We start from the raw sequence: 15,759 nt of genomic DNA on the forward strand, positions 1-15,759 counted from the left end.
TATAGCTAATGTCAGAGTTCCAAATCGTGCCGCACTGAATGCGGGCACCACCTGACTATGCACTCCTGGTGTCGGGACTAATGCAGTGCGCCAGCCTCAATACCAGGAGTGCGTCAGGTGCTGCCCACATGCAGTGTGGCACGGTTTGGAACTTTGGGTGGAGGGGCTAGTGACTTCGACTGTACTATATGCCTAACTGCCTGTGCACAAACAACATAACAGTAATCAGTGAACTCCACACATGACTTCAACTCTGTGCTGAACAAGCTAGGAGCTCAGTGCTTGGCTCATTTGTGAGACAGCAGCAATACCTGATCTTCAGCTGTGGTCAAGACCTCGGGATAGGCTTTGTGGATGTTACTTTGAATTATATGCTGAGGCGTAGGTAGAAGCAATGTGAATAATAATAATAAAAAAAAAGCCTGGTTTTCACACGACCATGCGTCTGCTTATTCAAACTAGATCCAGTACATAGTTTTCTAACAATGCATATGCAATATGTCCCATTTTGCATGATAAAATTCAGTTAATAGCTGCGCTTCATCCAGTCTTGTCTTGTCTTGTGATTGTAATACTCTGTGCATTTTGTACTGCAGACATATAGTTTGCATCAACGTCATAGTGGCCGCCATCTTTGGGTCCAGAAAGCTCGGAGAAAGCCTGCCTTGTTCCTAATCCGCTTATCGCCAATCAGTTACTTTTTATGGCAATGCAGCAGAGTCTTGGCAGGAAAGGGGAGATGATCCTTCGTCCCTGTGCTGTTCGGAGTGGGTTCATTGTTCGGCTACGCGTGTGGATGGTACTGAATGGTGGAAGTTTGAGAGAGGGTGTCTGGTGCCGCGACAAAGAAAGCGAGCTAGAAGGTTGGAGTGAAAGAAGAAGGAGGTGCCTATAGTAGAGGTCTCCGGAATAATTTCTAACCTGGGGATCTTTAATGGCCGATTCATACGACGGTCCGTTCGCCCACGACCCGCGCACTACGTGCTCATGCGTCACCACATTGAGAGGCCCGCTGTCGGTTCGCGGCCTGGTCAAGCAAGGAAGTTCGGGTGCCTCTCCCCTCGCGGGAACTAGCGGCGGCCCGCGAAGATGCGTGCGCTAGCTCTGGCAACTGGGCTAGCAAGACGGCCCAGGCCATTGAGGAATTGGACAAAGGGCCGCACCCGCTTCGCAGTACTTCCTCTGCAGTTCATAAAGTCTTTCTTTCAATCAATGGCACAGTCATATAGGTCGGGAGGAATAACCAGTTCGACCAGCGCTGCCACACTCTCTAAAATAATCTGGCAACCGTGGTACACCCAGTGCGTCGTCTGCTCTTTTGGTCCGTCTCATCTGCTTGACGCCATCAGATCGCAGGCCAGTTTTTAGTGGCGTATGAACACGTGATGCGCGGGCCACGGGCGAACGGACCGTCGTGTGAATCGGCCTTAACGTGCACTGGCATCGCACAGCACACGGGCGCCTTTTGCGTTTCGCCTCCATCGAAACGCGGCCGCCGCGGTCGGGTTCGAAATCGGGTATTCCACTGAGCCACCGCCCTGTCTCTGCTGCACCCAAAGATGGCGGCCGCATTTTATCCGTTTTTTTTTTTACCTCTTCCACTCTGCTCTCCTTCTGTCTTTATCTCCCCAATTCCCCTCTCTACGCAGAGTAGCATGCCAGCGATTTTTAAACGCCGGCTAAATTCTCTGCTCTTCATTAAAGAGTCTCTCTCTCTCTCTCTGCCGTGACGTCGCGTGAAAGCTATCTATTGCGGAAATTTCGAAGCTCTCCAGCGGAGTCGCATGCTCCTTGCCGATGCCCTTTGTTGCGACGCGCGTCTCTTTCACTCTTTCATATATACCTTTCAATTCTTCTATCTGCACGTGGCAGCGGTTGTGGCTCAGCTCGAGCCAGTGGGGAGCCCCATGCAATTTCCTTTTCATCCTTTCTTCAATCACAACAACTACCAGCAAGCTGATTTCGGGAAGCGATGCTAATCACGGTGAAAGGACTCACGTTAGCAGGTGATAGGCCGGCCTCTCCGTCATCGTCCTCATCAGATTACTGGCACTGCGAGAGTCCTCGTACTTCGCGTGCTATTATTTTCGTCAGTGTATGCATCTTCCGATGTCCGCGTTATCATCCACACCAACGAGTCAACCCAGGCGATATCAGTACAGGCCAGCTGCACATCGACACGGCGTGGCCACAAATCCATGTGCGTCCGATAACGTGGTGTTCAACAGCGTCTTCCATCGTTTCTAGGTTCCATCCACGAGACCTTATCATTCCACGGCGAGGAGCAGAGAAATTCCCACTGGGACGTAGCTGCACCTTGTCGGTCAATTGCGGTCAGTATGCGCTGATGACATCGCACGTGCCTGCGACAGGAGAACACCATGATCACGTGAATTATATCAACGTCAAGTGACAGCTGGCCTTGCTCGCCGTATTCGGTGGCAGAGGGTTGCCTTCCCTCACCGCAGTGAGGGAAGCGAGCACATGGTGCGCAGTGCGGTTATCAAGCATGACACGGGCTTTCCTATCTCCTTTTTTTGCCATGTCATGGTCGAACTCAACCGGCGAACAAATCACCTGTCATCCACATGCATCCTCTAAACTTGCGCCTAGAGGCACGCTTATCGAAAAAAAAAAAGTTGGTGATCACTGCGGCGACCCGCATTGGGGGAATGCGAAAGCCACATTGACGCGCTCTTTTTTGCTTCATGAAGCCTTGGGACTCGCGCGAGTCCGTTGTGAAGCAAGTTTGAAACGCCTTGCTTCGGCATGTTTTCGGAGGCGAGTGTTCGGCGACTGGGGTTCTTTTCGCATATGATGCAAAGCACGTTTCAAACGCTTCGACGTTCCCTCACGTTTCCTTTTAAGACGAAAGCCTTTAAGCGCTCATTCTCGCGGCCATGACTCTGTCCGTCCATCCGTTACATCTGAAGTGAAAGTCGTAATTAGACATTACCAGTCACAAGTCATGACTAACTAGTCATTAACCAATTAATCAAACAAGGGAAAGGATATGAGGGGCTCGTTATAAATATGAAAGAAGCCAACAGCCACAGAAACCAAAGGGCACAGTCCCCATTTTGATCTGTATTTCGAAAATAGAACTTTTAAAGAAGCTTGTGGTTTTGCAGTGAAGGGAATTGATTGACATGCATGGCTAAGTCGAAATATTTTTTTTTTGCCCACACACGCATCCCGTAAACTTGTGAGGCCGATAGTGCTACGCACAGCTAACACGACACTTCAATGTGCACTAAATAAAAATTTAAATAGAGGGCTACAAGCGAAGCAATGCATTGATACGAGAAGCACTGTGCTAGGGATCGCATGTCACAGCATTTTGTGCGCCTGATTTTGGAAATATTTAGGAACACGCTATTTGCATGGTTGCCTGTCCACCTAGATTTTTAAAACTCGTGGTAAACACCAGAAAACCATTTGTTATTGCTTGCTACGCACTACTGCATTTCTTCAAGTGGCATGCACAGTGAATTGGTCTAGAGCAAATTAACCTGCAACGCAAGGCTACACATGCCATAACTTAAGCGTGTGCAGTGTGGCAAGAATTCACGCCCGAAGCAAAATAAGGTGCCTCACTTGGATGTACTGTGAGCACCACAGACTGTGGATACTCTACTGGTTTGCCAATGCTCAGGCTCTCATCACACACGCACTTGTCACACGCACTTTCAAAATGGCGCAGTGACACAGCGTGATATTTCACCGATACCAGAAATTTATGTTATGGTTTATGGGGGTTTAACGTCCCAAAGCAGCTCAGGCTAGAGGAACGCTGTAGTGAAGGGCTCCAGAAATGTCGACCAACAGTACACGGGCCTCTGGAATTTCACTTCCATCGAAATTCAACCGTCGCGGCCGGAATCGAACCCGCGTCTTTCGGGGCAGCAGCCGAGCGCCATAACCACTGAGCCACCGCGGCGGCTTGATACCAGAAATTTATCCACTTATTTATTCAGAGGGGGGGGGTGTTAACACAGTAAGTACATACATCAACTGAAAGATGACAAACAAGAACTTTGCAATAATTAAAATACAGTTGGCAAGTATTGGCCATTGAATTAAGTTTATTGTAATCTAGATAGATTAAATTCAATACAATTAAAAACGAAATTAATTAACTGAGCAATTAACGTCTTACGGCTGTCGCTACATATCGTCCGGTAGAATGCAGGACTATATGTGTATTTGGCTAAGCCAAAGGTATAGCAGCTTTCGCCGTAATAAATGTTTGTTGAATCAGCAGCACCGTTGTTGCAAACAAGAATTTTCATTTGTACGTTGCTCCCTTCTCTACTCTTTTTTTTTTCTCCACTAGGACGCCTCTTTGATTGCGTGCGAACCTACTTGCCTGTTTCCTCTTCCTACTAAAATCCCATGTAAGCTTTCTTCGCCACGTGACACAACCGCCTAACAGTAAAGTAATCTTTACAGAAACAGGACAGCAGTCCATTACAGATAGAATAATTTCTCATTCTCATTTAGCGCTGCCAGCAGGTGCAGCACAAGGTCGCGCAGCCGAACTTCTCTTTTCTCGAAAGGTGGTCGAAGAGCGCCGTTAGAAGCCCCGTTTGCAGGGACCCGGCGCGCCGTTCGATGTATCTAATGTGCCGCTAAACGGGAGTTCGATAAGAGATTAATGGGATTTACTTTAGCATGATTATTTTCAAGGGAATGCTCTGTCTGTTATATAAAAACAATAATTAAATATACCCGAGCTCCGTATATCCCGGTTTAACTGAATTATGAATTCGCAGATATGGTGCTGCCCACTCTCGATTATTCCTTTTACGGTCGCCCCGCAAACTGGACTCGGCAGCATCTACTTCACAGAACGTACAGTTGTCACGAAGGACAGATATCGAGATTTCCGACAAAAAAAAAAAAAAATGGCCGAAGATTAGGCTTCTGGGTAATGCGATTTTTCAGCGCAGCTGCAGCGGTATTTGAACCGTAGGCGACTGCATACGAAACACATACGGAACACGGAGGCGGCTCTGCGTTTCGGCTTGGGTAGCGCCCAGCGGTCTGCCACCACTGGACATCTGCTCGGGCGCACGGACGATGGCGCCATCTCTTATTAGCGGGTCGCCGCCGCGGAGCTTTGTCTTCTGGCTGCCACCGTATCCCATTCCTCGCTTTCTTCGCTATCGATGTACTTTTATCGTCATCTGAGCTCCGCGTTCGTTCTTTTTCATCCTCCGCTGTGCTGCCCGTTCGTTCTGCCGAATACGCCGACGGCGACGGCCAAAGCGCCGCTCAATCCACAAACGGGCGCCTATAAGAGCTGCGCGATAAAACGCAGTGAATCATGCAGCAATCTACGCGCAAGCAGGATGACGTAACCATCTGTGGAGTTTTCCCTCTTTATTGTTCCCTTATATACAATGCATGTACGGTGTACACAGCTGCGAGCTCTTGTGTGCCGACTCGCACGTGACACGACTGCATTTAATCAGATAAAGAAAATGTTTACAAAAATAAAGCCAGGAAGAGCCTGTTTCTGCATCCTTGTTCGCCTTGTTTCACTCCGCCCCCTTGTGGTCAGTGCTCCTGCTCTTCGGGAGGCAAGAGTATTACTTTGCCCACGTTTCTTCTCTCCACAATCTGTTCCATGGCCTTGACAACCTGCGTAAGAAGGAGCGACAATTAGCAGCAAGACGTAAGGGTTGGAGATCTGTGGTGCGAGAAATACGAAGGAACCACGGTCGCTTCCTGGGCTAAAACTTTTTTTACAGCGAGAGCTGTTAAAGGCACATTTGTTGTCGTGGTGCGTCACGCATGACGTCATGACAACGCGCCGCGCTGATTGGTAAACATGCAATGACGTCATGACAACGCGCCAGGCTAGACTCCTTTCAACACAATGACGTCACGCGCAACCTACCAGAGAAGGCGACAAAGAATAACAATAAAAGAATATTCACCACCGCAAATAGCTGTTCTTGAATCTCGTGTCACACAACAGTATTCGCGGTGCGAGTTTTTTTTTTTATTAAATCATGAAATTGAAGGGCTGTCCATTTAAAGATAAGTGCGCAATACCTTCTTTCGCAAGAGAGCTTCATTTTTCGATATAGTACAACAGTCCAAGAGACACTATTTACTGAACACCCTTTGTTTGTACAGACGTTTGTGCACTTGTCTAGGGCACTCGAGCGGAACACTTCGCGATGCGTCAGTGACACTACTACTGCCCTTCGAGTTCGAGATAACTTAACGTTTCGGGGAAGTGCTGCGTGTGGTGAAAAGATTTCGCCTCCGAGTAGCCGGCAGCTTCTGTGCGCTTCCCTCGCAGCTGTAGGCGCCATTTATTACAGCGAGCACGAGCCGCGTGACATAAGGCTCGGGCTCCGGAATTCCAGATCGGATTAGAATAAGGCTGCAGAGGCTAAATGTACATCGGGACCAGGTACATTTCAGTGAATTGATCGAATGTTTAGGGGAATCCCACAAGGTGGAGTAGATTTGTAATAAGGGAGTAACTACTCAATGACATCCACCCAAGCGCAGCCATACCTTTGTAGCCGTAAGGCTGCGCTTGGGTGGATGTCATTGAGTAATTACTCCCTTATTCCAGTGAATTAACTGGAATAAGAACAAAGTGGAGCGAATTTGGCAGGTATATTCAGATCATAAATGGAAGTTTACCAATATCCCCCAAGAGAAATGGCAGCTGTATCTTACCGGTACTCACTCATGGGGCGGAAACGTGGAGGCTAACAAAAAGGGTTCAGCGTAGATTGAGGACAATCGCATCGAGCGATAGAAATGAAAATGATAGGTGTGACGTTAAGGAACAGGAGGAGGGCAGAGTCGATCAGAGAAGGGCCTGCTTTGTCCTGTTTTTTGTAACTAGTCTTGTGCCTAAGTATACAGCGCGCCAACCTGTACTTAGGCCAACCCCTTTTGATGTCCTCAATTATCTCACCACTTCACGAACAAAAATCCGCCGCCTACGGGCCCACAACCAGCAAGCCAATGCAAAATGTGCGACGTTGCCGTGTGTTGGTTCTTGGACAATTCCGGTAGCCGTGAACGAGTGTCGGCACAGAGCGCCAAGCCTTGAAAAGGGGTGCATTAGCGCGGCGTACTTCTGTGGAACAGTCCGGTGATATGATGAGTTCTTTTCGGGCTATGCGGAGCAGTTCGAGGCAGGCCCTTCGCCCTTGGTGGCGTCTTCTCCAGTCCACTACCGGAAGAGGTCCAGTGCCAACATTCTGTCGGACTAATCCCGCCGTGTCGACACCGCTAATTGCCTCGTGCCTTTTACGCAGCACCTTTACTGTAGCTTTGCTATGTCCCATCATTTTTAAACCAAGTGAGCCGGTTATTTACCCTGTTACTTTCATTGCGATACTTTCAGCGGACGATCGACTCCTTCATACAAAGCACAGGTCGACAGGAGCTAGCAGGCCGCGCTTGAGATGGGTATGGAACGTATAGAAATTTGCGCGTTTAGCAAAACAAACCAAAAAGAAGAAAGAACACGCACGTCTTTGAAGGGCCACTCGGAGTCAATGTGCGGCTTGATCTTGCCCTGCTCGTAGAGCTCGGTGAGGCGCTGCATGACTTCCTGCATGCGCTCCGGGTCGTCCTCGGAGACCGTGGCGAGGCTGAGGCCGCACACGGCGTGGCTCTCCTTGCACAGGGCGAACACGCTCACCAACTTGGTCTGCCACCAGGTCTTGAAGGCCTTCCACGGGCTGAAATACTGGCCCCACACCATGCTCGACAGGCCTGCATGCAATGCGATGGGCCCACATATCCGCCGGTGACATGTCCGTAATATAGGGGAAAAATAGCTCTCATACGAAGCGCCGTGAGCTCGGTTTTTATAACAGGCAGTGGCTCAAGACCGCACTTGTGGAGGTGAAGGCCGAACGCATGTGCTCTAATATGTGGTAGTCAAACGAAGTGTTAGTGAACAAACATGGCACCTATGCTTTCAGTTCGCTTTTAGCGCATCCTTATCCGCGATAGTGTAAGTTTTGGACGACGGAACAGACTAGCGACTGCTTGCACAGGCGCATATATGTGAAATGCTCTTTTCTAAAAGAAGCGAACACGTGCTATTTAGGGCAACCGCTGTTCGTGGTATTGCTGCAGCACTTCGTAGCGGCGTACGGCGTCCGACGAAATGACGTCACACCCTCGCTTCTTCGCTACTTCGCTCTCGCGCTTGGCCCTCTCACCAGCGACAGCGGTGTCGTTCTTGTGCACTACGGGTATGCCAGTATGCCACAAACGCCCTGATTACTTCTGAGGAGTGCTGTCATGAGCAACAACAGGATCTTAAGCGTAAGCGCCGATACAACGACAAGATACGCAGAGAAACGTAAGCGTCGAATTATGGCGCTGAAAAAAAAATGGCCGACAATTACGTTACTTCCTAATGCGAAATTTGAGAGGGGGGGGGGGGGGGTGATGGGGCCAAGAGCGCGCGCAGCTACAGCAGCGCGCTGCCCCGGCTGAGGAGTCGGTTACGAGGGACAGCAGCGACGCCGCGAAACGCAGGAACGGGCGCCAAAGCGCTCTAAAATAATAAAAAAAAAATACCGTTGCCTTACCTTAGCGACCACAAAGAATGCATCACTGCCTCGGAATAGCCAATGCAAAAAAACTGCCAATGCGTAAGCTTGACCGCATAAATACAGTAAATGTAGACTAATCGTTGTATTCATTGACTACCTGTACGGAGTACGCGACCAGAGTATAGCGTTCGCGCCATCCCTTTAGGCTGTGCTCGCTTCACGATCACTTTGCAACAACACATAGCCGTCGTTGTCACGCACGATATGTGACAGCTTGAATTCTCCATAATTTCTTTCTGTAGGTAGCGCGCCCTGTCGCTTTCAGCAGAACCTTTTGCGTTACAGTTAACGAACTTTAATAACAAAAGATATGTTTTGTAAATCCCTAGAATGTTGCAAACAACAAATATGGCACATTTATGGCGCTGTTTCATGCGTACGTATATTCCCTCGTCCTGACCTATACAGTTAGGCTAACTTTTAGAAAAAGCAGGCAGAGCTTCATAAAGTTCAATATTCTAAGAGGGGCAGCTACATATGACCACAGCTATCTGTGTCACTAAGTGCACGCGTGAGCGGCTCTTCCTAATACGCGGCCCTGAGCAGCACGGACACCGATCTCGTTTTTTTTTGCTGGCGCCGCGACTCCTTTGTCGACAAGTACAAGGTGTTGATACGTTTGTTTTGCGCCCATAACTCGCACTGAGAGGGGAAGTATAAGCTAATGATGTGGGCAAGCCATTTCTCGTCTGAGCAGTTATCACCCACTGTACCGCGCTAGGCGATGTCACCGTGAGCGCATGAAAATAGCACGGCAGGGCCATGCTTTGCTTCACGGTCCGGCCATGGCCATGACTTCGCTCTGCTGTGACTGCAGAAGCATTCTTAAATCTAGGTGCGCCGCAAACTGAGCACATGCGAACTCGTCCACTGCGGCATAAATGAAGAATGAAGAGAAAACTGACCAATGTGAATGGCGCGTCCCATGGGCTTGAGCAGGGCCCTCGCCCGGGTGAATTCTCCACCGGATAGGCAGTCCATGATGATGTCAATACCTGTGAGGAAACGCCGCGCCTCGTCTCACCAGTCCGCGACTCTACTCAAACTCACGTGACACCTTACGCACTCGGTGACCGACGTAAACGAAGTTTAAGTAAGAACGCCGCTCTCCACCTCTGTAATTCAAGCATAGCATTCGCAAGGGGCAAAACAATTTCAGCACAAAGTCGGGCCAACGCCGCTACCCCGATCAAGAAATGCTCGGCCAAACCTCTTTTGCAAAAGGTCGAACCGAGCTTGGGGGTGAACATGTGCCTTACGCGGCCAAACGTCCACATGCCATTCATTTCATTCAATGCGCATACTAAAACTCTTTTCTACAATACAACATCATGAAAGCCGATAACATATACAAGCACAAACTAATAAAAAGTTACACTAGAGCGATACAGGGCAAGTTAGATACACTCCTCTCACTCGCTAATCTCCACAAACAAGAATACGTATACCCTCATCGCCATAAACTGCCTTGGAAAGTTCCTGTCATGCGCACAAGTTATGGCCGCCAACGCATTGAATACACACTCCCCCACACACTCAATGACTTCGCGAAGCAAGATATAGACATTACGGCGCTTAACAAAAACGACACAATGCAGTTGTTTGTTAGTGACCGTTAGTGTAACTAGAAACTATTCTTTTATACTTTTTTTTATTGTGATTTTTTCTTTTCCTTGTAAAATGAACAGAAATTAAACTGTTACAATGCTGTCATTGTTGCCAGGGTTGTTGGAGATTTGCCAAGCTGCTATTGTGCAGCTTTTTCTCCTACCCCCCTTTTTCGCCATGTATATTTTATTTTGGTGAAAATAAAACTGACTGATAGTATTGATAGTATAACATAGGAGAGCATTGCTTATCAATCTTACCGACGTTGGCTCAATACACTGACTACAGCCAATGTTAAAAGAAAAAGGCACTTAATATGTGACGTCAAGTTGTAGTTTCATGAGATATAGTTTTGAAGTTGTTTTAAGCTGTTTTTAAATTGCAATAAAGAGAATAAATACGGGCTTGCCGGGATTCATACTCCCAAAGTTTGTACTGGGAAGCGGGACCGCTACAGAATAGACGGCGTTGCATACGAAATGCACATGCTACTCGAGTATACTGCTGGTTAGTATTTATGTTCAGAGAGAGACTGTTTGTTCGCTTAAATAATCTGATTCTGAAATAAACTGTGCGGTCTTTTTGGAGCCTACCGGGAGGAGTCCAGGACTGTCCAGGACCTCTTTGGCCACCCCTTACAACATATCTCTATCAGCTAATCAGAGGTGCCTATCGGGTCTCCCCGGAGGCGGTTGTGGGAGAGGGTGATGCAGCTATGGCTATCGGCCTACGGAAGTCTTTTTTTTATTTATTGACGTGGCCATAACGCAGTCCGTTCAGCAAGAACTATAATAAGGAAGTAATTACTCATTGACATCCACCCGAGCGCAGCCAAACGGCTACAAAGGAAAGCTATACAGCTTTCTCAGAAACTGGTCCGGGTTCAAATCCGGGACCACCGTTTTACCGGAGCAGTCGCTCTACCAATTGAGCTAACCGGGACGGCAAGCTTACGGTAGGGCGAGAGCGAATTGATCAATAACTCGAAGTGGGAACTGTGTTGGTTAAATGTTCAGGGGAATCCCCCAAGGCGGAGTAGATTTGTAAAAAGGGAGTAATTACTCACTGACATCCACCCGAGCGCAGCCATACAGCTACAAAGGAAAGCTATACAGCTTTCTCAGAAACTTCGTAGTTAAAGAAAAATTCGTCCTGGTCCGGGGTTCGAACCCGGGACCACCGCTTCACCGGAGCAGTCGCTCTACCAGTTGAGCTAACCGGGACGGCAAGCTTATGGTAGGGCGAGAGCGAATTGATCAATAACTCGAAGTGGGAACTGTGTTGGTCAAATCTACTCTACTCAAATCTACTTACAAATCTACTCCACCTTGGGGGATTCCCCTAAACATTTGACCAACACAGTTCCCACTTCGAGTAATTGATCAATTCGCTCTCACCCTACCATAAGCTGGCCGTCCCGGTTAGCTCAATTGGTAGAGCGACTGCTCCGGTGAAGCGGTGGTCCCGGGTTCGAACCCCGGACCAGGACGAATTTTTCTTTAACTACAAAGTTTCTGAGAAAGCTGTATATCTTTCCTTTGTAGCCGTATGGCTGCGCTCGGGTGGATGTCAATGAGTAATTACTCCCTTATTACAAATCTACTCCACCCTGGGGGATTCCCCTAAACATTTGACCAGCAAGCACTATAAATACCGTGACAGATGTATATACCTTTCGGCTCTATTCTTTTCACGGCGGCGACGAAGTCTTCGACATGGTAGTCTATCGCGTACGTGACTCCGTTCTGCTGCGTGAGGGGGAACTTTGACGCCGACGAAGTCCCGAAGACGGTCACGTCCTCGGCGGTGTGAGACAGTTGAGTGGCAGCCCATCCCACGCCGCCTTGCGAAGAAAGTGTGCCTCATATGAGACATATGAAACAGGCCGCAGCCGGCCCGCAATCCAGAGTGTCATGTTCCACAGACTTTCTCTTACACCGACATAAGCCGCGGGGCTCATACCTGCGGCTGACTGGACGAGCACCTTGTGACCCTTGCGCAGGCCCCCATAGTCGACGATGGAGAGGTAAGCAGTGGCGTAGTTGATAGGGAAGGCGGCCGCCTCGCTGTAGCTCATGGCGTTCGGGATAGCAAAGCAGTCTCGCTCGGGAACCACGGCCAGGCTCGTCCACAGGCCGTACGTGAAGGACCAGCACATTACGCGGTCGCCAGCCTGCGCCAGTGCACGTGTCCCGCTCCGCTGAACGAATTTAGTGGAACACTTATCCAAAACTGACGCGCTGGTTTAGCAACAATGCAGTAGCGAGCTATGGCGCCGCTTCTGTTTCATGTGGGAAGAACGAGACAGGTGAGGTTAGGCTAGTTAGCTGCTAAGGGATTGGTTGGGCTCAGTTATGGGTCGGGCCGGGTGACTTTACGCTATGTTCGATTAGGCCAAGCGAGGTATAGCCCTGACCCGAAAGACGCATTTTCGATCCCGGCCGAGGCGGTCGAATTTCGATGGAGGCGAAGTTCTAGAGGTCCCTGTGCTGCTCGATGGCAGTGCACGTAACAGAACCCCAGTGGGTCGAAATTTCCAGAGCCCTTCACTACGGCGTCTCTCATAGTCTCAGTTGCTTTGGGACGTTAAACTCCCATAAACAAAACTAAACTAAACTAAACGACGTATAGCCAGCCATAGAAACTGTACACAACTACACATACTTGTATCGACTGTTCATTAATTTTGTGGCGATACAGTGTCGTGCGCTCGGAGAGACAAAAATGCCAAATTCTGATAGTGCCCTTCCGTGACACACATGAAATAAATCCCAGTATATGTCACATGAGGAGTTGAGTACCGAGTTACTTTATAGAAACAGGTAACTACCCCAGCCGAAACGACGGGCCAAGAAAAATCCGCCATTGTATCGCCTATCTGCGCGACATTTGCGTGCGAGCGACCCAGTAGTTTACTCAGAATAAGCGTTTACACGCGATTCTACAGATGCAATGCCACAGCCGGTGTAAATACAAATGGCACCTTGAAGCGAGTGACGTCACTGCCGACACGGAGCACATCCCCGGCGGCCTCCATGCCCATAACGAACGGTGGCCGCTGGTGTCCGTGCACGTAGAGCCCGAGGCGCACGTAGTTGTCGGCGAAGTTGGCCCCGCACGCCTTGACGCGGACAAGGACCTCGTCGTCGCGAAGCGACGCCCCGGCCCAGGCCCCGTCCTCGCGCACAGCCAGCTTGTCGTAGCCGCCGAAGCCCGTCAAGACGACCTCGGAGCGGACGCTCGGCTCGGCCATGTTCGCTCACCAGTGCGCGCTATGCCCCTGCGAAAACGGCACCGTTCATCTGGAAGGGTATACTATACGCTCTCGTCAAGGCATAAAAGTGTAAGCGTAGCGAGACCGACGTACAGCAAGGGTTTAAAACTCGTGGCCCGCTGTCCCAAAAGTTTCGACTAATCTTGAGGAAGAGCCATACAGTAACATAATGGTTTCTTCTCCATGCTCATATAGCATCAATTTATCGCTGTTCATTGTTTCATATGTACCGTGTCTTACATGTAAGTCAGCGGTTCTTGACATGCCTTCTGTGCAGACCTATAGCATGGTAGTAATCTCCTAACTTTGCACTAATACCAAGATTTGAGACCACGTTTGAATTTCGCTGACTTTTTCCTCCTCTCTTTTACCTTTATACTGGACCGCGGAATGCGAAAGTTTACCAAGGCGGCCCGTATGATGAGATAGTTGGAGACCCTAATGTACAGAATCTACTAGTACAGCACAAAAGACACCAAACGACACTGCAATCACAAACGACCACCTGGCAGCGGCACGTTTTTTTAAGCATGAAATGCTTTTAGCTCCCGTTGTCGGCAGTGTGGTGACGTCACGCCGAGACCGAGAGCCATCATCCGGGCACTGAATTCCAGTCATCCGGGCACTGAAATCCACTCATCCGGGCACTGAAATCCACTCATCCAGGCACTGAATTCCAGTCATCCGGGCTCTAAAACGAGAACATCCGGGCACCGTACGAGACTTAACGAGATTTAACGAGACTCTCTAAGCCCTCCTACGCGACCGGCATGCAAGCGCCGGTTGGTCTCCAAACGAGACAAAAAATAACTGCTGCCAGTGCCTTCTCAATGTTTATCAAGATATCAGTGGAGCTGTGGGTTTGATAATGCACGGAATTATAATTTCCGATTTCTAATAACGCGTGCAAAAAGCACATAAATGCCATGTTACACTTCGTTGCCATACGTGATCCGGGGGAGAAGCGCTGAGTTCAAAGGGCAAGGCATCGCGCCGAACGGGTGGTGGCGTTCCTCCCTTCCTGTACGGTGCGGTTCGGGTGTCCACCGAGATGACATTAGGCCCGTAAACATTTCATGCTTACTCTACTCTCGGTTACGGGAGAGGCAGAGATTTTTTTTCTTTGTGTGTGTATGTGTGTAGTGTTGCTCTACGGTCGAGAATGCATTTGAATAAAATAGAAGAGAACCAATCAGCAAGAAATGAAGCAGAGACAAGAGCTCTAAACAAGGGCGTCCGCAGAATTTTTTGCAGGGGGGGGGCCCCATTGGCTGTTGGCGCCGGAGGGGGGGGGGTTATGTTCGTAGCAAAAAGGCACTATTTGCGGAGTAAATTTATTTATTTATAAATAAATAAAATAAATAAGTAAAATACACACATGAAAGAAAAATTACAAACAGCAAATTAAAGCGTGGCTAGGAGAGATACATTGGAGTTTATCAACGAAGAAACAATTAAAATTAATAAAAATGCAAAAAGATACTATCACTTCGTGGAGAAGAGTGCTCAGTCTTGCTGCATACGGGTTCTCGACACACCCGGATTGATGACCAGCACACAGCACAATATGTTCACAAACACGCAACGACAGTCAGTCAGTAAACAGCAACTGTAGACGCCTCGGATTTTTCTGGGCGAATTGCGTGATGACACGGGTAATAAATTCATTCCTGTGCTTCATTACACGCTCTCGGTGCACACTCATCATACAAAGGCCGTCCAGTCTGTCGTTTGTCATCGTTGAGCGTAGCCACGTTTTCACTCTCCTCATTGTACTGAAGGAGCGTTCGACCGTACAGGTAGTAACTGGCAAAGCCAGAGCCACCTCAATGGCTTTTGCAACACCAGGGAAGAATGTCTTGGCCTGATGTAGAAGCTCGCAGTAAGTTATTTCTGATGGGTCCCCAGTTTTGTTGCACCACATCTCGTACCAAGAGATGGCCTCTTCCTTGAAGTTGTCGATGCCGTAAAAGCACTGGAGTTCTTCGGCGAGAACAGCGAACTCAACACGGCTCAAGTGCTTCATTTTTGATGGATGCAGCTGGAGAAGTTTGAAGCTCCTCTCATTGCTTTCAGAAAAGCGCCGAGCTAAAGAAGCAGTGAGGGAGTCCAAGTACGGCACATATATTGCCACACGGTAGTATTCCTCCGGCGACTGAATCCCGTAGTTGTCTCGGTGGGCCTGACGAGAGACTTGTCTTGGCACAGATATCACCACATTTAAGTGATTGGCTGCCTCCCTTGCTGCATTCATGGTGTTAGAGA

General features: G+C 49.0%; 1 protein-coding gene across 2 annotated transcripts in view; it reads right to left on the reverse strand.

Moving 5' to 3' along the window:
- Window positions 1-5,390: 5,390 nt before the first annotated feature.
- The window catches only part of LOC149342331 (NADPH-dependent quinone oxidoreductase VAT1-like), a 52,276-nt gene continuing 41,907 nt past the window's right edge, over window positions 5,391-15,759 (reverse strand). For both annotated transcript variants that reach the window (XM_089544626.1, XM_089544627.1), the window contains exons 2-7: window positions 13,204-13,500; window positions 12,183-12,393; window positions 11,893-12,063; window positions 9,518-9,607; window positions 7,514-7,758; window positions 5,391-5,646 (exon numbers count right to left, since the gene is read on the reverse strand). In XM_089544626.1, the coding sequence (XP_089400752.1) occupies window positions 5,563-5,646; window positions 7,514-7,758; window positions 9,518-9,607; window positions 11,893-12,063; window positions 12,183-12,393; window positions 13,204-13,473 (1,071 nt within the window). In that variant the 5' untranslated portion in view covers window positions 13,474-13,500 and the 3' untranslated portion in view covers window positions 5,391-5,562. The remainder of the gene's footprint in view (window positions 5,647-7,513; window positions 7,759-9,517; window positions 9,608-11,892; window positions 12,064-12,182; window positions 12,394-13,203; window positions 13,501-15,759) is intronic.

This window comes from Amblyomma mixtum, chromosome 5 (genome assembly GCF_055824585.1).
Source record: "Amblyomma mixtum isolate Tamu chromosome 5, ASM5582458v1, whole genome shotgun sequence".
In the NCBI taxonomy this organism is placed as follows: domain Eukaryota; kingdom Metazoa; phylum Arthropoda; class Arachnida; order Ixodida; family Ixodidae; genus Amblyomma; species Amblyomma mixtum.